This window comes from Carcharhinus amblyrhynchos, chromosome 10 (genome assembly GCF_965287045.1).
Source record: "Carcharhinus amblyrhynchos chromosome 10, sCarAmb.v2.hapA, whole genome shotgun sequence".
Lineage (NCBI taxonomy): Eukaryota > Metazoa > Chordata > Chondrichthyes > Carcharhiniformes > Carcharhinidae > Carcharhinus > Carcharhinus amblyrhynchos.
The window spans coordinates 70,422,599-70,445,074 of NC_137333.1; the positions used below are offsets into that span (position 1 = coordinate 70,422,599).

Below are 22,476 nucleotides of genomic sequence, written 5' to 3' on the forward strand. Positions count from 1 at the left end.
TGGGGATATGGCTAAGGTATTGAATAACTTTTTTGTTTCAGTCTTCACGGAGGAGGACGTGAATAATTTGCCGGGTGTTAGCGATGGAAATGTGGTAGGACTGGAGGGTCTTAATGACATTACTGTTACTAGAGAGGCGGTGCTCGACAGTCTGGAGGGGCTGATTGTGGACAAGTCCCCGGGACCGGATGGAATGCATCCGAGGGTTCTGAAAGAAATGGCGGAGGTGATAGTGGATGCCTTGGTGGTTATTTTCCAGACGTCGCTGGATTCCGGGGAAGTGCCGGATGATTGGAAAATGGCTAATGTTACGCCGTTGTTTAAGAAGGGTGCCAGGCAAAAGGCGGGGAATTATAGGCCGGTTAGTTTAACGTCTGTGGTAGGTAAAATGTTAGAATCCGTCATTAAGGAGGAAATTGCGAGGCATCTTGAAGGGAATTGCTTGATAAAGCAGACACAGCACGGTTTCATTAAAGGGAAGTCGTGTCTGACAAATTTACTGGAGTTCTATGAGGATGTGTCTAGGGCGGTGGATAGAGGAGAGCCGGTGGATGTGGTCTTTCTAGATTTTCAGAAGGCGTTTGACAAGGTACCTCACAAGAGGTTATTGCAGAAGGTAAGGGGGCATGGAGTTGGGGGTAGGGTGTTAGCGTGGATAGAGGAATGGTTGTCAAATAGGAGGCAGAGAGTGGGGGTCAATGGGTGCTATTCGGATTGGCGGATGGTGACTAGTGGAGTGCCCCAGGAGTCGGTGCTGGGGCCTCAGCTTTTTACCATTTATATAGATGATCCGGAGGAGGGAACCGAGTGTAGGGTGTCGAAATTTGCTGATGACACCAAGATTGGGGGAACGGCAAATTGATTCAAAGCATCTCCAGCACCATTCTAAGATCTGGAATTGCTGGGCAATGTAGTATTGAAGTGTTTAGCAGACTATGCAACACCTTGAGGTTTATTTATTATTCATAGCTGATACATAGCTGATAGAAGTCTAAAAGATTATGAGGGGCATGGACAGAGTGGATAGTCAGAAGCTTTTTCCTAGGATGGAAAAGTCACTTTCTAGGGGGTATATGTTTAAGGTGCGAGGTGTTTAAGAAGGGTGCCAGGCAAAAGGCGGGGAATTATAGGCCGGTTAGTTTAACGTCTGTTGTAGGTAAAATGTTAGAATCTGTCATCAAGGAGGAAATTGCGAGGCATCTTGAGGGGAACTGCTTGATAGAGCAGACGCAGCACGGTTTCGTTAAGGGGAAGTCGTGTCTGACAAATTTATTGGAGTTCTATGAGGATGTGTCTAGGGCGGTGGATAGAGGAGAGCTGGTGGATGTGGTCTTTCTTGATTTTCAGAAGGCGTTTGACAAGGTACCTCACAAGAGGTTATTGCAGAAGGTAAGGGGGCATGGAGTTGGGGGTAGGGTGTTGGCGTGGATAGAGGATTGGTTGTCAAATAGGAGACAGAGAGTGGGGGTTAATGGGTGCTATTCGGATTGGCGGTTGGTGACTAGTGGAGTGCCCCAGGGGTCGGTGCTGGGGCCTCAGCTATTTACCATTTATATAGATGATCTGGAGGAGGAACCGAGTGTAGGGTGTCGAAATTTGCTGATGACACCAAGATTGGTGGAACGGCAAATTGTGCAGAGGGTGTGGAGAGTCTGCAGAAGGATCTAGATAGGCTGGGCGGATGGGCCAGGAACTAGCAAATGGAATTTAATGTTGGCAAGTGCGAGGTGGTCCACTTTGGTAGGAATAATGGTAGGAAGGACTATTACTCACGTGGCGAAAAACTGCAGCAGGCGACGGTGCAGAGGGACCTCGGGGTTCTTGTGCATGTGTCGCAAAAACCCAGCCTGCAGGTGCAGCAGGTGGTTAGGAAGGCTAATGGGATGCTGGCCTTCATAGCGAGGGGGATTGAATATAAAAGTAGGGAGGTCTTGCTGCGGCTGTATAGGGCATTGGTGAGGCTGCAGCTGGAGTACTGTGTGCAGTTTTGGTTGCCGCACTTACGCAAGGATATTTTGGCCTTGGAGGGAGTGCAGGGGAGGTTTACTAGGCTGATACCGGAGTTGAGGGGGGTGAGCTATAAGGAGAGGCTGAATAAACTAGGCTTGTACTTGTTAGAGTTTAGAAGAATGAGGGGAGATCTCATTGAGACGTATAAGATGATGAATGGGATGGATAGGATAGAGGTGGAGAGGCTCTTCCCGCTCAGAAAGGACAGTAGGGCTAGGGGACACAGCCTCAAGATAAAGGGGGGGCGGTTTAGAACGGAGTTGAGGAGGAACTTCTTCACTCAAAGGGTGGTGAATCTCTGGAATTCTCTGTCCCATGAGGTGGTGGAGGCTGCCTCGCTAAATATTTTTAAGACGCGGGTTGATATGTTTTTGATAAGCGAGGGGATTAAGCGTTATGGGGAGTGGGCGGGAATGTGGAACTGAGCCACGACAGATCAGCCATGATCTTATTGAATGGCGGGGCAGGCTCGAAGGGCTGGTTGGCCTACTCCTGCTCCTATTTCTTATGTTCTTATGAAAAGGTTTAAAGGAGATGTATGAGGCAAATTTTTTACAGAGGATGGTGGGTGCCTGAAACTTACTGCAGGGAAAGATAGTGGAAGATTTAATAGTGACTTTTAAGAGGCATCTTGAAAATACATGAATAGGACTGGAGTAGTGGGATATGGTCCCACAAGAGTAGGGAGTTTTAGTTCAGTCAGGCAGCATGGTTGGTGGGCGAAAGGGCCTGTTCCTGTGCTGTAATTTTCTTTGTTCTATTTGTGGGACATGGGCATCGCAGATTGGTAAGCATATATTGCCCATCCCTTGTTGCCTGAGGGTCAATCACATTGCTGTGGCTCTGGAGTCGCGTGTAGGCCAGACCAGGTCCTTCCCTAAAGGGCATTAGTGAACCAGATGGGTTTTTCTGACAATTGACAAGGGTTTAATGACCATCAGTAGATCCTTAATTCCAGGGTTTTTTTATTGTATTCAAATTCCACCATCACTGGGTTTGCAGAACATTAGCTGAATTTCTGGATTAATAGGGCTGGATTTTCCAGCCGCACTTGCCCCAGAACCAGAAAATTCCATCCAAGATCAATGGACCTTTGCATGATCATGCCTCCTGCCCACTACAATTCGCGTGGTGGGCGGGATGGGAAAATTCCACCCATAGTTCAGCAGTAATACTAGGCCATCACCTTATTTCATGATGAAATCGCCGCGATAATAAGCGTTTGATCAAAAGCTCTCCAAACAATCCCCCCTCTTTTGTCTGGGACTAATTTGTTAGGGTTAATGCAAAATACGGCAGATGCTGGAACCTGAAACAAAAACAGAGGATTTGATGTGGAGATGCTGACATTGGACTGGGGTAGGCACAGTAAGCAGTCTCACAACACCAGGTTAAAGTCCAACAGGGTTTATTTGGTATCACGAGCTTTCGGAATGCTGCTCCTTCATTCTTTCCAGTCACCTGATAAAAGACCTGTGCTTCCAAAAAAACGTCGCTGGATTCCGGGGAAGTGCCGGAAGATTGGAAAATGGCTAATGTTACGCCGTTATTTAAGAAGGGTGGCAGGCAAAAGGTGGGGAATTATAGGCCGGTTAGTTTAACGTGTGTTGTAGGGAAAATGTTAGAATCCATGATCAAGGAGAAAATAGCGAGGCATCTTGAGGAGAATTGTTTGGTAGAGCAGACGCAGCACGGTTTCGTTAAGGGGAAGTCGTGTCTGACGAATTTATTGGAGTTCTATGAGGATGTGTCTAGGGCGGTGGATAGAGGAGAGCCGGTGGATGTGGTGTTTCTTGATTTTCAGAAGGCGTTTGACAAGGTGCCTCACAAGAGGTTATTACAGAAGGTCAGGGGGCATGGAGTTGGGGGTAGGGTGTTAGCATGGATAGAGGATTGGTTGTCAAATAGGAGGCAGAGAGCGGGGGTCAATGGGTGCTATTCGGATTGGCGGTTGGTGACTAGTGGAGTGCCCCAGGGGTCGGTGCTGGGGCCTCAGCTTATTTACCATTTATATAGATGATCTGGAGGAGGGAGCCAAGTGTATGGTATCGAAATTTGCTGATGACACCAAGATTGGTGGAACGGCAAATTGTGCAGAGGGTGTGGAGAGTCTGCAGAAGGATCTAGATAGGCTGGGCGAATGGGCCAGGAACTGGCAAATGGAATTTAATGTTGGCAAATGTGAGGTTGTCCACTTTGGTAGGAATAATGGTAGGAAGGACTATTACTTACGTGGCGAAAAACTGCAGCATGCGACGGTGCAGAGGGACCTTGGGGTCCTTGTGCATGAGTCTCAAAAACCCAGTCTGCAGGTGCAGCAGGTGGTCAGGAAGGCAAATAGGATGCTGGCCTTCATAGCGAGGGGGATTGAATATAAAAGTAGGGAGGTCTTGCTGCAGCTGTATAGGGCACTGGTGAGGCCGCAGCTGGAGTACTGTGTGCAGTTTTGGTTGCCGCACTTACGCAAAGATATTTTGGCCTTGGAGGGAGTGCAGAGAAGGTTCACTAGGCTGATTCCGGAGTTGAGGGGGTTGAGCTATGAGGAGAGGCTGAATAAACTAGGCTTGTACTCGTTAGAGTTTAGAAGAATGAGGGGAGATCTCATTGAGACATATAAGATGTTGAATGGGATGGATAGGATAGAGGTGGAGAGGCTCTTCCTGCTCAGAAAGGACAGTAGGACTAGAGCGCACAGCCTCAAGATAAAGGGGGGGGAGGCGGTTTAGAATGGAGTTGAGGAGGAACTTCTTCACTCAAAGGGTGGTGAATCTCTGGAATTCTCTGCCCGTTGAAGTGGTGGAGGCTACCTCGCTCAATATTTTTAAGACGCGGGTTGATAGGTTTTTGATAGGCAAGGGGATTAAGGGTTATGGGGAGAGGGCGGGAATGTGGAACTGAGCCACGACAGATCAGCCATGATCTCATTGACTGGCGGGGCAGGCTCGAAGGGCTGGATGGCCTACTCCTGCTCCTATTTCTTATGTTCTTCTGTTGTTATGATACCAAATAAGCCCTGTTGGATTTTAACCTGGCGTTGTCAGATTTCTTAGAGTGGATTTGGTAATGGTAACCAGGTGCACGGTACATCGTAGGAAGGTGCCTTTGAGATTTCCATCAGGGTGTAACTGGGGCTCTGTATTTCTGGCCTTCAGAGGGCCAGCGCTCCGTTTACTCACCCGTCTCTCAGCAACGGAACGCTCGCCGTCACCCCCCCCGCCCCCCTCCCGGCAGTAGCCAATCACGGATGTTCTTTCATCCATGTGAACAGGCTTCGTCCAATCAGCTCGCTCGTCTCATGGGGTTTGCTGTCAGCGCTCTGCATTGTGGGGAGGAAGCTGTGCGATTGTACCGAGCCGTTTGGCTGAGTTTGAAATTTTGAATTTGGGGTTCAGTTTATTTTTTTGTTTCTGTCGGTGGGCGCGAGCGATTTGACAGGTAATTTGCTACCATTCATTTCTCCATTGCTTAAGTTTTACAGGCGAAGGACTGATATGGCGGTGAGATTATCTGATTGCAGGCTCAATCTTCTTGCTTCTGAGGCTTCCTCCACCGACCCGCAGTAACCATCGAATCCCTACAGTGCAGAAAAGGCCATTCGGCCCATGCCGTCTGCCCCGACCGTCTGGACAGAGTGTTTTACCCAGACCCTCATCCCCATAACCCAGACGTTTACCGTGGCTAATTCCATCTAATCTACACATCTTGAGACACTGAGGGGCCATTTAGTATGTCCAATCCACCTAACACAAGTATATTTTCTGTACAAAAATGATTGTATAATTGAACACGTGTGTTTATTTTATACTTAATGTGAAATTTATTGTTGGCACTAAGCTACAATTCCGTCATAACGTGGAGGTATCTTAATACGCACAAGTGCATTTCAAGTTCCTTGGACATGATTACGCTAAAGTTAGCGTGTTGTTGCCTAGGTTAGCAAACTGCCCCTGAGATTGAGAGGAGTTAATGGCTAGAAAAGCAATGAGGTTCTTTGGTCAGACTTTTAAAATAGATAGGTGCCAGGTGGTCAGTGCAGACACAATAGGCCAAAGAGTCTCTTTCTGTGCTGTAAAACTCTTATGATTCTCTTCTTAGGCAGGCCCTCAAGATTGAGGATGACTTGCTTCTAGTCTGGTTCAACAGGTTCTGTGATGGTTGATAAATCCAATGTACGATCTACAGGCTCTATAACGTGACAGGCAGGTGGTGCTTGAATGGTTGGGCAGATGAGGCATTGGTGCGCTGTCCCAAGTGCTTTGACTTTACTTCTTCATGTTACCAACAATGCATCTGTAGCTGGTGCTTTCCCAAATAAACCTTCTCCACTTTGGTTGGTCACAAGCTGGGGTGTCTCAGGAATCAGTGGGGATCTTTGATCTCCTCAGCAATACTTTGAGGACATCCTTAAAGCATTCCTATTGTCCTCCTGAGGGATTCCTGCCTTGATTGAGTTCCAAGTAGAAGACCAGTTAGCATCACCTCGAAGGCAGTAATCTTCAAATTAATTCTACTGCCATGTGCTGGTGAGTATAGAAAGAAGAGGTTAAAACAGATGAGTGCATAGTTTGAGAGATGGCTTGGAGAGAGATGGGATAGGATTGTTAGATTTTTGGGACATACCAATTCTGGAAGGCTGAACGGGTTGCACCTAAACAGAGCCAGAATCATTTTTTTTAAGAGCTGTTTGCTGCAGCTATGATAAAGAGCTTGAACTAACTTGGCAAGGGATGTGAATAAGTATATAGCATTAGAAAGATGAAACAAGTTGCACAAAGGATTGGGAGAGACAACTAGCACTAGAGTAAGAAGCAGGTAGGGTCAGACTAAGTGGAAATACAATAAGGTCTAAATTAAGTTTAGATCTTTGCTTTGACGAAGAGTCATCTGGACATCAGCTGTTTTCTTACCTTACAGATGCTGCCAGATGAGGCAGAGAGTGGGGGTCAATGGGTGCTATTCGGATTGGCGGTTGGTGACTAGTGGAGTGCCTCAGGGGTCGGTGCTGGGGCCTCAGCTATTTACTATTTATATAGATGATCTGGAGGAGGGAACCGAGTGTATGGTGTCGAAATTTGCTGATGACACCAAGATTGGTGGAAAGGCAAATTGTGCGGAGGGTGTGGAGAGTCTGCAGAAGGATCTAGATAGGCTGGGCGAATGGGCCAGGAACTGGCAAATGGAATTTAATGTTGGCAAGTGCGAGGTGGTCCACTTTGGTAGGAATAATGGTAGGAAGGATTATTACTTACGTGGAGAAAAACTGCAGCAGGCGATGGTGCAGAGGGACCTCAGGGTCCTTGTGCATGAGTCGCAAAAACCCAGCTTGCAGGTGCAGCAGGAGGTCAGGAAGGCTAATGGGATGCTGGCCTTCATAGCGAGGGGGATTGAATATAAAAGTAGGGAGGTCTTGCTGCGGCTATATAGGGCAGTGGTGAGGCCGCAGCTGGAGTACTGTGTGCAGTTTTGGGCGCCGTACTTACGCAAGGATATTTTGGCCTTGGAGGGAGTGCAGAGGAGGTTTACTAGGCTGATGCCGGAGTTGAGGGGGTTGAGCTATGAGGAGAGGCTGAATAAACTAGGCTTGTACTCGTTAGAGTTTAGAAGAATGAGGGGAGATCTCATTGAGACGTATAAGATGATGAATGGGATGGATAGGATAGAGGTGGAGAGACTCTTCCCGCTCAGAAAGGACAGTAGGACTAGGGGGCACAGCCTCAAGATAAAGGGGGGGGCGGTTTAGAACGGAGTTGAGGAAGAACTTCTTCACTCAAAGGGTGGTGAATCTCTGGAATTCTCTGCCCGTTGAAGTGGTGGAGGCTACCTCGCTAAATATTTTTAAGACGCGGGTTGATGGGTTTTTGATAAGAGAGGGGATTAAGGGTTATGGGGAGAGGGCGGGAATGTGGAACTGAGCCACGACAGATCAGCCATGATCTTATTGAATGGCGGGGCAGGCTCGAAGGGCCAGATGGCCTACTCCTGCTCCTATTTCTTATGTTCTTACGTTCTTATTATGTTCAGATCTGCTGAGATTTTCCATTGTTTTCTCTTTTGATTCAGATTCCAGCACCTGCAGTAATTTGCTTTTATTTAAATTAAGTTTATTGTGTGTATGCAAATGCATGAAGCTTGGTAAATAAAGTTGGTGAGCTGCAAGGGCAGATAGCCACATAGAGATATGAAACTGTGATGATAATGAAGATTGGTTTCAAAAAAGGGCAGAAGTGAATATTAAATATTCTTGGATACAGGTTTCAGAATGATAGAGAAGAAAAGAATGGAGAAGAAATGGCAGTATCAATTAAGAAGAATTTTACAGTGCTGGAGAGAGAAGATATCATGGAGGGGGTCACAGACAGACTTTAGTTGGAGTTAAGAATCAGTGGTGGTGCTATTACACTGCTGGGTGTATTCTATCGGCCACCAACTAGTTCAAAAGATAGAGAAAATCATAGAATTTCTACAATGTAGAAGAGGTCTTTCAGCCCATTGAGTCTGCACTGACTCTCTAATAGAGCATCTTATCCAGGTCCTCTCCCCTACCCTATCTCCATAACCCCACACATTTCCCATGGCTAATCCATCTAACTTACACACCTTGGACAGTAAGGGGCAATTTAGCATGGCCAGTCCACTTAACCAGCATATCTTTGGGCTATGGGAGGAAACCAGAGCATCTGGAGGAAACCCATGCATACATGGAAGAATGTGCAAACTCCACATAGACAGTGACCCAAGGCCAGAATTCAGCCCAGCCATTGGGGCTATGAGGTAGCAATGGTAATCGTTGTGCCACTCAAATCTGAAAGGAAATTATAGAGGGGAGCAAAAGTATGGAGTAATAATATTGGAGGACTTGTACTAAACCAATCCATGTTAATATAATATTGTAAAGGACAGAAAGTTTCTGAAGTTTGTAGAAGAGAAGATAGTTGAGATGCTGGATAGGCAGTGGAAGTAAAAGTTGCCAAGTTCAGGAAGAACTCATCCAAAATATTTGGAAACAGCGATCTGGGACAAAATTAATAGTCACTTAAACAAGTCTGGACTGATTAAGGAAAGCCAACATGGATTTGTTAAAGGCAAATCACATTTAACAAAATTAATATTGAGTTTTTAATGAGGTCATTGAGATGGTTAATGAGGGTAATGTAGTTGATGCTATGTACATGGACTTTTATACAGGCAAAAGGCATTTTATGAAGTGCCACATAATAAACATGGCAGCAAAGTTGAAGTCCAAGGAATTAAAAAAAGTGGCAGCATGCATATAAAGATGAGGAGAGAGAGTAGACCCAATGTTTTGAGTCTAGATGACCCTTCATCAGAGCTTCGACGAAGTGTCATCTAGTCTCAACATTGGCTCTACTTTCTCTCCACAGATGCTGTTACACCTGCAGAGATTTTCCAGTGTTTTTCTGTTTGTGTTTTGGATTCCAGCATTCGCAGTATTTTGTGTTTATCTGCATATAAAGTTGGTTGAGTGATAGGAAACAAAAAGTATTGGTGTATTGTACTGTTGTTTCTGGACTGGAGGATAATACACAGTTGATTCCCCCAGGTAGTTACAAGGACCAGAGCCTTTCTTGATATATATTGATCTAGACTTGGGTATCCAAGGCACAGTTTCAAAATTGGCAGATGTGGCTGTGAGGACAATAGTGATAAATAACAAGAAGACATTGTCTGGTGGAATGGATAGGCACAAGGCAGATGAAATTGAATGCAGAGCAGTGTGAAATGATGCATTTTGTTAGGAATATGGATAGGCAATTTAAACGAAAGAGTGCAATGTCAGGGGAACCTATGGGTATACATACATACGTCATTGTCGCAGGACAGGTTGAGAAAGTAGTTAAAAATGCAAATTGCATCCTATGCTATATAAATAGAGGCTTGGAGCAGTGGTCTCCAGACCAATTGCAGGCTTGAGGAGAGAGGTTGGGGGATAGGGGGAAGAGCAGCCAGAAGACCTTGCAGACTAGTTATCAGCCCTATCTCATTTACTTTCACTTGCTAAAGCAAAAATAAGCTCCTCAGAATTCATGAGAAGAATACCATTACTTTTGATATGACACAAATTGGATGACATCTGGTTCCAAGCTGGAGAGTTTCAGTCTCATGGAACAGGCAGGAAAGTGAGGTTAAGACCACAGTCAAATCATTCATGATCCTGTTGACTGCAGAGCAGGCTTGATGGGCTAAATGGCCTACCCTTGCGCCTATTTCATTTGATCTTATGATCTCATGCTCCACATTCAGCTGCTGCTCTTTTTTTGTTTGTTTTCAGCCCCAGAAGTATTGAAAATCTGATCTTGCACGTGTGTTGTAACAGAAATCTTGCTTTTAACAACTCATGCCATGCACTAGGGAGCAGGCCTGGTTGTCTGACCTTGTTTAAGTGGTGAGAATTCTGCCTTGTTCTCTTGTATGGTCTTGGCCATGGCATTGTGCTTCAGTGACTTGGATTTTGAATGGACTACTGGAGAGCCCTTTCAGACTACCGCTGTTCTGCAGACTACACTTTGAGAACCACTGTCATAGGTTACATAAACATGGAAGTTATAAAACATGCTATGACCTAAACTGATGTAGTGTGTGCACCTTTGGGCACTGCACTTTGGAAGGTTGTGAAGGCTTTTAAGATGTTGCAGAAAAGTTTTACGAGAAGTAGATCGGAGAAGCTATAGAAATGAATAAAACTGGAAGCACCACCTTGCACTGACTTGAACCAAAAACAACAATGGCACAGAACCATAGCTTACAGCTGATGTCCCTGGATATGTCCTGTCCTATGTCCAACCATCTTTCATTGCTTCATCAGTGACTTTTCTGCCATGATAAGATCAGGGGTAGAGATATTCATGATGAATGCACAATATTCAGTACTATTAAGAATACTTCAGTGTCTGAAGTTGTGCATGTCCAAATGCAGCAAGTTCTAGATAACATTCAGGCTTGAGCTGATACACAGTAAATAACATTAGTGCCACATAAGTGCCAGGGAAATGACTTTGTCTAGCAGGAGAGAATTTAACTATCCCAGCTTGACGTTTAATGCCATTACCATTAAACTGGACTAGCCATATAAATGCTATCAATCAGAGCACGTTAGAGACTGGGAAATCTGAGGTGAATAACTCACCTCCTGACTCCCCAAAGCCTGTGTACAAATCAGGAGTTTGATGGAATGCTCCCCATTTGCCTGCATGAACTTTTAAAAATTCAATACCGCCCTGTACAAAATGATCTACTTGATTGGTACCGCATCCATCACCTTAAATGTTCACTTCCTCCGCCACTGATGCACAGTGGTATCAGTGTGTACCATATACAAGATGCATTGCAGCAACTTCCAAACTTATGAACACTACCTCCTAGAAAGTCAGGAGCAGAAAATGCATGGAAAAGCAAGTTCTCCTCCAAGCTGCACACCATCCTGATTTGAAACTATATTGCTGTTCTTCCACTCCATTCGTAATAGCACTGTGGCTCTATCTACACCACACGGAGTGGGGAACTTCAAGAAGGTAACTTACCATTACCTTCTCAAGGGCAATTAGGGTGGACGACAAACGCTAGCCTTGCCAGCGTACCCACTTCTGTGAAAGAATAAGAAAACTATAATTTCTTTTAGAGAAATTCCCGCTTAGAAAGGATAGCAGGACTAGAGGGCACAGCCTCAAAATAAGGGGGATGGGGGGGCAGTTAGATTGGAGTTGAGGAGGAACTTCTTCACTCAAAGGGTGGTGAATCTCTGGAATTCTCTGCCTGTTGAAGTGGTGGAGGCTACCTCGCTGAATATATTTAAGTCACGGGTAGATAGGTTTCTGATAGACAAGGGAATTAAGGGTTATGGGGAGAAAGCGGGAAAGTGGAACTGGTCCATTTCAGATCAGCCATGATCTTGTTGAATGGCGGGGCAGGCTTGAAGGGCTAGATGGCCTACTCCTGCTCCTATTTCTTATGTTCTTAAGAGAAGGTTGAGAGGAGATTCGATAATGGTACTCAATCATGAAGGATCCAAACAGAGGAGAGAGAAACTATGTTTTGATTAGTGGAAAAGTTGAGAACCAGGCGACACTAATTTAAGATGATTGGCAGAAGAACCAGCAATGACATAAGGAAGAACATTTTTATGCAGTGAGTGGTTAGTATCTGGAATGAACTTCCTGGAAGCAAGGGGAAATTGGATAAGTACTTGAAGAGGGAAAATTTGCAGTTATGGGAAAAGGGTGAGTGGTGGGAATGATTTGCTTTTGCTAAGAGCCAGCATGGGCATGTGCTGTGATCATTTTTGTAATAATAGACCATCACTAAAGGTGGGAAATGTCCCTTGAGTTGTTAGAGTGTTTGAGACTGATATTTTCAGCCAAACTAGCTTTTGCTTATCTCTCCTTCAGTCCAAGCAGAGTGCAGCGACTGAGACTGAGCACCAACTCCTTTACAATTCAGACCAATAGCATCCGGAACCAAGTGGTGAATTCTGGATCCCCGTGTCCTTTGTGAGCATATGCCTTGGCTTGAAATGAAATTGTGCTTGTGTTGATCACTGACTCAGGGTAGGAAGGTAAAACTCAGTACGCAGGGTGCTGTAACCATCAGCATTCAGCATAAACTCAATTTTAAATTGTCTGCAAGGTTTATTGGTGGACCTTTGTGGCCCTTCTGTTGAAAACCCCTGTTATATGAAATGAGTCGATGCTTTATTATACATTATCCAAAGGACTGTTAAAGTTCACAGAACACAACTTAAAGAAAAAATTTGTATGTTGCCTTTTATAAGCAAAGGAAGCCTCAGGTCATTTCACAGCCAATTAAATACTTTTTGAAGTATTACCACTATTGTAATGTAGAATACATGACAGTCAGTTTGCCGAAACAAGCTCCCAAACAGCAAGGTGAGGATGACCAAATAATTGGCATGGTGGTTAGCACTGCTGCTTTGCAGCACCAGGGATCCAGGTTCGATTCCTGGATTGGGTCACTGTCTGTGCAGATTCTGCACATTCTCCCCGAATCTGCGTGGGTTTCCTCCGGGTTCTCCAGTTTTCTCCCACAGTCCAAAGGTGTGCTGGTTAGGTGCATTGGCCATGCTAAATTCTCCCTCACAGTACCCAAACAGGCACCAGGGTGTAGCAACCTAGGGTATTTTCACAGTAACTTCATTGCAGTGTAATGAAAGCCTACTTGTGATTGATAAATAAATAATCTGTTTTAATGATGTAGTTTGAGGAATAAATATAGGATAGGACACTGGAGATAACTCCCTTGTTCTTAGAACCACAGAATCTCTACAGTGCGGAACGATGCCATCCGGTTCATCAAATCTGCACTCAATCTCCGAAAGAGCATCCAAACCAGGTCATCCCTCTGACCTATCATCATCAACCCACACATTTATCATGACTGATCCACCTAGCCTACGTATCTTTGGGCATTAAGGGGCTAATCCACTTAACCTGCACATCTTTGGACTGAGAGGAAAGCAGATTCCCTGGAGGAAACCCATGTAGACCCGGGAAGAATGTTCAAACTCCACACGGCCACCCGAGGCTGGAATCAAACGCAGGTCCCTGGTGCTGTGAGGCAGCAGTCAACCAACTGTGACATGAAATCTTTTATGCGCACTTCAGAAAGTGGACATGGCCTTCCTTACTCAAAAAATAGGACCTCTGATGGTGCAGCACTCCCGTAATGCTGCGCTGGACTTTCAGTCCGGATTTTTGTGCCATGTCTCTGTAGTGGAACTTGAATCCACAACCTTCTGACTCAGATGTGAGTGCTACCAACCAAACTATTGCTGACGTTTAGTGAAAATCAAACTTGATTTAGTCATCATAAATCTCAGTGGTCTTGATTATATTGTATGTAAAAACACCACTATTTTTGTGAGCCAGTTATCCATGGACTTACTATGAGTACCACCACAGAATATCTACTGGTAATCTATTTACAAAGTCTTGCTTATATCAAGCATTTGCTGTGGGTATCACACTTGCGTTTTGTCACATTTTCAAAAACCATCTGTTTTCCAAGATAGCATTAGCAACACTGCTGAAAATGTGCTGCACCTTTTGTTATGATCCAAGCTGAAATTACTATTGGACAGCCTAGTCCCAGAGTAGTCTCATTACATCCTATCTTTTATTTTTTGTTTAGAGATGTAGGTGAACAGAGTGATGTGGAGATGCTGGCATTGGACTGGGGTAAACACAGTAAGAATCTCACAACACCAGGTTAAAGTCCAACAGGTTGATATGGTAGCAAAAGCCACTGGCTTTAGGAGCACTGCTCCTTCATAGGTAAGTGGGAGTTCAGTTCACAAACAGGGCATAAAAAGACACAAACTCAATTTATAAAATAATATTGTAAATTATTTTGTAAATTGAGCTTGTGTCTTTATATGCCTTGTTTGTGAACAGAGCTCTCAGTTACCTGATGAAGGAGCAGTGCTCCGAAAGCTAATGGCTTTTGCTACCAAATAAACCTGTTGGACTTTAACCTGGTGTTGTGAGACTTCTTACGGTGAACAGAGCCTCAGGACTGGTGATGAACTTGCACCAAAAACACATTTATTAATTAAGAAAATATGAACTATAATACACTATTTCCTCACACCAAGTTATACCTTCACAGAGGTGTACGGATTTGTAAAGATAACATAATTCTAATATTGTCAGTAAATACACAGTCCATGTAAACCAATAGACAAAATGTGGTCAAACACACCATACTCTGAAACTTAGTGACAAATGGCATTAAATACAACTTCTGTGAAGTTCTCATTTCTCACAAAGTTCTCCACCCTCCCATCCCATGATGTTTGTCACACTGTGAGCCAACTGGTCTCACTGGAACTCTGACTTTCATATAAGGGTTTCCAAATTTTGCTTTCAAAGAACACACTCAATCTTTTTTCAGATGCCTTTACCAACAATCCATATCCGAGATTTCAGCCTCCTTTCTGTATTCATCTGCCGTGGAACAGAAGAACTTAAGCTTTCTCTCAGGTACCCAGCCATGCCAATAGAACACCACAGCTTCATAGGCTGTATTAAGGTGTATTCAATCTTAGAGCCACCTGGTGTGTCTGGATTCTTGCTAGCCAATGTCTTCAGGTCTGCACCTTGTAGGCTACCTTTAACAGGGAGACTCTTTCTCTGCTCTTGACTTCACTGAAGAGAGCCCTTTTCCAAATTCCTGTTCTTTGTTCCTTTAACTTCCTGGAATTCTCATTCTCTGATTTCTGGCTGTTCTTCAGCTTCTGGAACTTGTTTTCTGACTCTCTGTATTGTTCTGCCTGTACTGGCAATTTCAGTGGAAAGCCTCTTGTTTCTGGGTTACCTGGTTTTAACTGAACTCAAATGCTTCTGATTTTCAGTAAGAGCCTCCGGATATTGTGCAACAGCTTGGTTTTTTAAACTCTGTTTTTACATCATAAAACTTCAATTGCAATGCAGGTAAAGTTTAAAGTGAAACCGAACGATAGATTTGTAGGTGCCTTCGTTTAGCATAATGTTAAACTGAAGTTTTGATCCTTCCTTAGCACACAAATACAGAAGCACAAATTAAACTTGTACCTTATTCCTAGACACACAACAGACATATAATTTACTTAAACTCTCTTTCCTAACAATGTACATGTAAAAATAAGTAAATTTTGGCAGTGCTTCCACAAACTGCCGCCAGATTGAAAAGTTTGTATCTTTTAATAAGGTTGTTTAGGCTTTATTGAAGAGTATAATTGCAACCTGTTACTTTTTTCAGTTTGTGCATTACATGCAAGGCCAAGGTAATTTTCTGTAATCCCTGAAATTGAATGACCCTTGAGTGAAAGTAAATATTATTAAGATGAAGAGTTGAAGCAAGTTATGCTGTGTTCCATTGAACATCATTAATGTTTTGCTATTGTAATTTAAAAATTATGTTATTGTGTTGTGATGCCATAAATGTAGTGCACGGAACTGCATGTCATTATTCAGCTTTTGATACCTTCAGGGAGAGCCTAGATTTAAATGAGTTATTTTAGTTTATAGAACCAAAATACTGTGGATGCTGGCAATCTGAAATAAAAACAAAATGCTGTAAAACTCAGGTCTGGCAGCATCTGTGGAAAAGGAAAGAGTTAATGTTTCGAATCCATTATACTCTTTAGAACCCCTCCTTTTTCTCTCTAACATTTTTGTTGAAGATATTTATAATGCAACAAACTCTCAAAGATTGTTGCAGTACAGCAAGATCACTTTCAAATAAGTACATGTAGGAAGAGACAGAAAATAAAATATCAACGCTCTTGGTTCAGAAGATGTATCCAGCACCTCTCATCATGCAAGAAATAAAAGGATATGTCATAGGATGGGGGGGGGAATATCGATAACAGCCACAGTTATGCACAACGCAGCTCATGTTGACAGCTACAGAACTTATGAGAAGGAATTCTTTAAATGAGCTACTGCTATTGCTTATTCAATCATAAAAAATAAAGGCTATTAGCACAGTAAAACGATGGTTAAGCCACCAAGGATTTTCACTGGTTCATTCAGCTTTGGGGATTATAGTACAAGTAAGGCCACTCTTGAGCACACATCAAAGGATGCATCCCTGATCCCCAGCCACCTTGGAGGTGCCAGTAACAAAACAACATATTCCCAGGGCCAACCGTACTATAACACCAATCACCCCAAAACAGCTGAAGTACAAAAATTACATGAGTCTGAAAGTTCTAGGGGAGTTTTCCTCATCTGTTGTGAGGACTTTTAAGGCCCTAGCCACTATGTCCATATTAAACCATTTGCCCACCTCCCCGCAACAGCGCTACTCATTTTTAACATAATTGTAATAAAGGATATCAGGTGAAAATATCCACCACTATATATGCCAGGATTCTAGAATGAGAATGTGGATAGAAACCACACTATCTGCAAAACACATTCCTCAGAAATCAGAAGTAAATTTTGGGATGCATCCCACTGAGGATAAATGGATGTCCGCAGATTTACCAGGATATCAAGCGAAAATTCGCTGTGGTGCTCACTCGCAGGATTGCCCCTATCACTGGGATAAATCATGTAACAAGATCAATTAAGACATGAAGTTACAGGGGATACATTCAAGGATTAATAAAGGTTAACGAAGAGCTGAAGAATATGACCGTAAACAAAAAAATCAGTGAAATTCACCTCAGAGCTTAGTTATAGGAGTGCCCCTATCAATGTAAAAAAAAGGATAGAATAGGATCAACACAAGGATATAATTACAGGGGTTACATCCAGGATTAACATACTGATTTTCACAATGTACCAAGATGAATTACGCCACTGTGCTCATATATCGTACACATTTATCAGAGTAAAAGACAAAATCAAAAATATAATCATAAGGGAAGAAAGTTCAGGATTAATGAACTTCTCCAGCCCCATCTCCACAAATCAATCAGGGTCTTTGACATAACATGCAGCAGGATTTACAAAGAGTGAAGGTGAGTCCCCAGTGACAAAATTTCCCTCTCACTGACAGAATTCTCTTCTCCACATCATCCATTTTCTTTAGGATATCTTGCAGTTCATCAATTTCAACACCAATAGTCTGTGTGAGGGAGTTGAGACCATGATTCACAACTTCAGTCACGATGGCATCCATCATCTTGATGCCTCAGGTGCTGCCAAAGTGTAGGCCTGCTCACCAGTGAAACATCCACTGCGAAGTAGGCCCCACTCTGGCTGTCTCTAACTACCTCAATCAAATAAAGATTTTCTTGACATAACTCGGCGCCCAGTCACAAAACTTAGCCAAAATCGCCCAGGAACATAGCACAGATTATACACATCAAGTTCAACTAATTATGGATCTTGCATCAGGATTAAAAAAAAGATTAAAAGATGAATAGCATCAGAGCCCACGAAAACACAGTCACTCCAGTGCCTACGTCACCTGACTTCTTAAAACAGGCAATTCCATAAAATAACATAAGAAATAGGAAAGTCTGGACTATTCAGCCTTTTAAGCCAGCTCCACCATTCAGTAAGATCATGACTCATTGCCTTCCTTAACTGTCCTATGGCAGTAATCTTTTAATTTCTTCAGCACCCAAATATCGGTTGATTTCTGTTTTGTATGTACTCAATTACTGAACATTCTCAGCTCTCTGGGATTGAGAATTCTGTATGAGTCAAGAAATTTCCACTCATCTCAGCCCTAAATACTAGCACCTTCTGAGGCTGTAATCCCTAATTCTAGGACTCCCCAGCCAGTGAAAGCATCCATCCAACATCTACCCCAGGTGTTTCAATTAGATTATCCCTCTTCTAAATTTAAGGGAATGTAGCCGATTCTCTTCAATCTCTTCTCAAAGGATAATCCTTTCATTCCAGGGATCGATCTGCCGTACGATTCCTAAAGTTCCTCCAATGCAAGTATGTCCTTTCTTGGAAAGGAGTCCAAAACTGTACACAATATTCTAAACGTGGTTTCACCAATGCCCTATATAACTATAGTACGATTTCTTTACTCTTCTACTCTGGTTATCATAACAAAAGCTAATGTACCATTTATTTTTCTAATTGCTTGTTGTTACCTGCATACTAACTTTGTGTGATTCATATGCAAGGATATTCAGATCCCTCTGTCAACATTTCCCTGTCTATTATCATTTTAAGGTATTCTACTTTTCCTTTTCCTACCAAAGTAGAAAACTTCACATTTCTCTGTTGAAGAGAAATGTGAAGTTTTCTGCTTTGGTAGGAAAAGGAAAAGTAGAATACCTTAAAATGATAATAGACAGGGAAATGTTGACAGAGGGATCTGAATATCCTTGCATATGAATCACACAAAGTTAGTATGCAGGTAACAACAAGCAATTAGAAAAATAAATGGTACATGGCAAATGGACTTCTTGACCCTTGCATAAAAAACCTAAAGATAAAAAACTTAAGTTTCAATCTGTTATTTCTACAGTTTGCAATACAAAAATTTTTAGGCACTGGGCGACTAGCCCATAATCAGAAGTAGATGGACATTCCTATCAATTTCAATAAAAGACTTAATTTGCAGGAGCAAAGTCCAGTGTTGTACAATTGTAAAATTTAATCTTAAAGTTATGTTGTTTGCCTAGGGTGCAATAATGGATCATGTGCATCTGGCAGCGCTAGATGAAGAGGATCTGTACTCCGGATATAATGACTACAACCCAACTTATGATACAGAGGTATGGTTACTTGAGCATGGGTATTTGAAATAGTTATTTTGTCAACACAAATTTATCTAGCATTGGTATTAGATTTGTTGTTGGTAAAATGCCTGACAGTAGGATTGAAGTACATTTTATATAAAGCTGCTCCATCCTGTAAAATCAGTTCAAAGGCAATGTAAATATTGTCAAAATCTAGCTCAATATTTTTAAACATTTTAATATCACAAAGAAAGTATTTTTATTCATAACTCCCCTTTTAATTAATATTAGATAAGCATTGATTATAAATATTTGGGTGACAAGCCAAAGGATGTTCAAATATAACAAATCTTCTGCCATCCTTTCCTGTAATTACTGTAATAATCAGTAATCTAGCAGATTCCTATGATAATTAGTATTTAGAATTTTTACCTAAAAAACACCTGCTTAAAAAAATACAGAAAAACACAAACATTGAATGTACAATTAAGAGTTGTGTAAGAAAGAACCTGATATGACTGCTACATGTTTATAAATTATATGGTGTGTGTAGGAACTAGAGAATGATGTGGCCTTTCAACAAGCTTTGAGAACTAGCCATGGAAGAAGACCACCAGTAAGTATATTTGTATTTCGATAAAGTTAATCAAGTTCTTAGACGAAGTACAAACTTCTACTTGGATTCTCTGGTTTGGCTTAACTATGTCCAAGAAGATAACAAACTTCTAAGTTTCTGCTTGCAAAACATTGTATGAACTTACATTAGGGCTGCATGCCTATTTCTCTACCTTTCAATATTCTGGTGCCATATTTCAGCATCTCCTCACTTGAAATGGCTGAGTTCCGGCACTCAGTAGTGCAGTTTATTGTTGGTACTAAACTGCGTTCCACTACTTTGTGACACCAATGTGATACAGCATGCTACACCAGTATGTCACCATGAGGTCATTCAGTGTTTTGTTTGAATGATATATTTGTTGGTAAATAAGCCATTTAAAATGAAGTTATGTCACATCTTTTTATAAAGGGGTCCAAGTGTCACCAGTATTTATAATTTATACAGATAGATTATATGCAAATGCAAGTGTTTATTTCTGTTATATTGTTGAATCAGTTCAGTACTTGACGTGTATCCATTACTTTTTTTTACACTATAAATAGTTTAGTTTTGAACAGAGAGAGAGAGAGACAATATTTTCGCTGAAAGTGAACAGTTGGTCAGGAATACCCTTGGTACATCATCAGAAATTGTACCCTCCATATACCACCGTTCATTTATCATTTGTATAGTCAGCCGGGTCTTTCCTCGGTGACGGTTCATGTTCACGGTTGGCCCAGGTATAAAGAAGATACGATAACACAAAGGGAAGAACAACCTGGAGCACCTGACTCCTGAATTGCCTCCATGTATTGGGAATGCCTTTTGAAAAATAATTTGCAAATGCCTTCTGTTCAAAGGGAGAGATGGTGTAGGTGACAATGTGCCGTAACCTGGTCAAGTTTCCAAAGTGGCAACCCGTTTTGTAGCCACTAAATCCAAAGTTCGTCCTGTCTTTTTGGCTGTGGCTCTAATGGTGGCGCTGGCAGTGCCTCCTCTACTTATCCATTACCTAGATGTAGTCGGTGCTCATCAATATTGGTAATGTAAAACATGTGAAACATCTTTGAAGCCTAAAGTTACATGACAATTACATAAAATACAAAATGTATTTAAACAATTATTTTGTAGATGACTGCGAAAATACCAAGTACTGCAGGTGTACGTCCCTTTGGGAATATGGGGGTATGTATAACATATTAAGCAATACTGTAGAATAGTTTGCACTTACTGAATATGATTTTGATTAATGTTCGACTTGCTATTGTTTCAAAATTACCGTGAGTTACATACGTTGTGCAAAGTCCACTTTACTTACAAAGTGTGCTACATATTTATAAAGACTTCCTTAAACTTCATTATTTTTTTTTATGCAACCACCCTCTCACGTTGTCCTATGTGATGCACTATTTCTCATTTGAGACTGCCTGTGAGTAACTTACTGCCGAGTGTTTACTTATGCTACTGTAACAGCTGATCAACGTTGTGCAAGAGTGGGTTGAAGTGATTTGTCCACCAACTTTCATTCCCTCTTGGCCTGTATTGGACAACTTGCCATGAAGGCGTAGCTGAATTGGGCATCACTTGAGTCATCACTAATGTACACCTGAATCTGAATCGTTAGTGATACGTCAAGTTGTCTCCAGTAGACGTACTCATCTTATTATTTTCACCATGTAGCAAGCTATGCCCTGTTCTTCAACAACAATTTTTTACTCATAATTATAAAGAAATAATGTTACATTCCCTAGTGGTGCTTCTTGCCTTAATGCATACATAAACTTTGCACAAGGTCTTTTTACACACAGATAGTTGGGATTCTGTTTCCATTTTATGTTTCATGCCAGTAAAACATAGGTGAGCATTTGAATAGACGTATGCAGCCAACAGAAGTTTCTTGACTTTGCCACATCTTTTTATGTAAATAGTGTTTGCTCCTACCAATTATTCATTATGAATTTGCTGGCAGAATGATAAAAATGTGCATTATATATGAAACAAAACTCCTGTACCATCTAACTTGCCATAAACATATTGTTTGGATGAGTGGATGATTTCCAATGGTAAGTAAATTGGATTCAGGGTTCTATCGTAAGTGTCTCTGCTGTCTTTGTGTGCTATTTCTCTGTCTCTCCTCCCTGGTCTTTTATTTCTCTATTTTCTGTTTCTCTCCTCTAGGGGTGAACTGCAATTGTCCCTAATAAATCCTTGGGAAGACTGAAACCATTGTTTCAAGCCTATAGGTTCCATCCCCCTTCCTAGTCACTATCTCAGGCTAAATCAGACAGTTCAAATCTTATTTGATCCTAAACTGAACTTTTGACTCCAGTATTCTCCATCAATAAGATCACTCACTTCCACCTTGTTAATATCTCCCATTTCCATCCTTGCCTCAGTTTATCTATTGCTGAAGCCATCTGAATATTTCTTTTCCCCAGATTTGAGTATTTCAATTTTTTCCTGGCTGGTCTGCCATCTTACTACCCTCCCTCCATAAATTTGAATTCATCAAAACTCTTCTGCTAGAAACCTTACCTGCTCCAGTGTCATTCGCCAATTACCTTTTAATATACATTGACTCCCAAGCCACTGACTACTCAATTCTATAATTCTTATGTCCAATTCTCATTGCCTCTATTGGTACAATATCACAGCATAAGCAAGAATTTGGAATTTACCCTATAGAGCACACCTGCGA

At 42.2% G+C, this 22,476-nt stretch overlaps 1 protein-coding gene and 1 pseudogene across 2 annotated transcripts in view; one reads left to right on the top strand and one right to left on the bottom strand.

The window, feature by feature from the left end:
• Positions 1 to 5,342: 5,342 nt before the first annotated feature.
• Positions 5,343 to 22,476, top strand: part of ift88 (intraflagellar transport 88 homolog) — a 92,945-nt gene continuing 75,811 nt past the window's right edge. For both annotated transcript variants that reach the window (XM_080197316.1, XM_080197317.1), the window contains exons 1-4: positions 5,343 to 5,445; positions 19,124 to 19,216; positions 19,734 to 19,796; positions 20,910 to 20,963. In XM_080197316.1, the coding sequence (XP_080053442.1) occupies positions 19,133 to 19,216; positions 19,734 to 19,796; positions 20,910 to 20,963 (201 nt within the window). In that variant the 5' untranslated portion in view covers positions 5,343 to 5,445; positions 19,124 to 19,132. The remainder of the gene's footprint in view (positions 5,446 to 19,123; positions 19,217 to 19,733; positions 19,797 to 20,909; positions 20,964 to 22,476) is intronic.
• LOC145349469 (cytochrome b-c1 complex subunit 8 pseudogene) lies at positions 20,452 to 20,842 on the bottom strand (annotated as a pseudogene).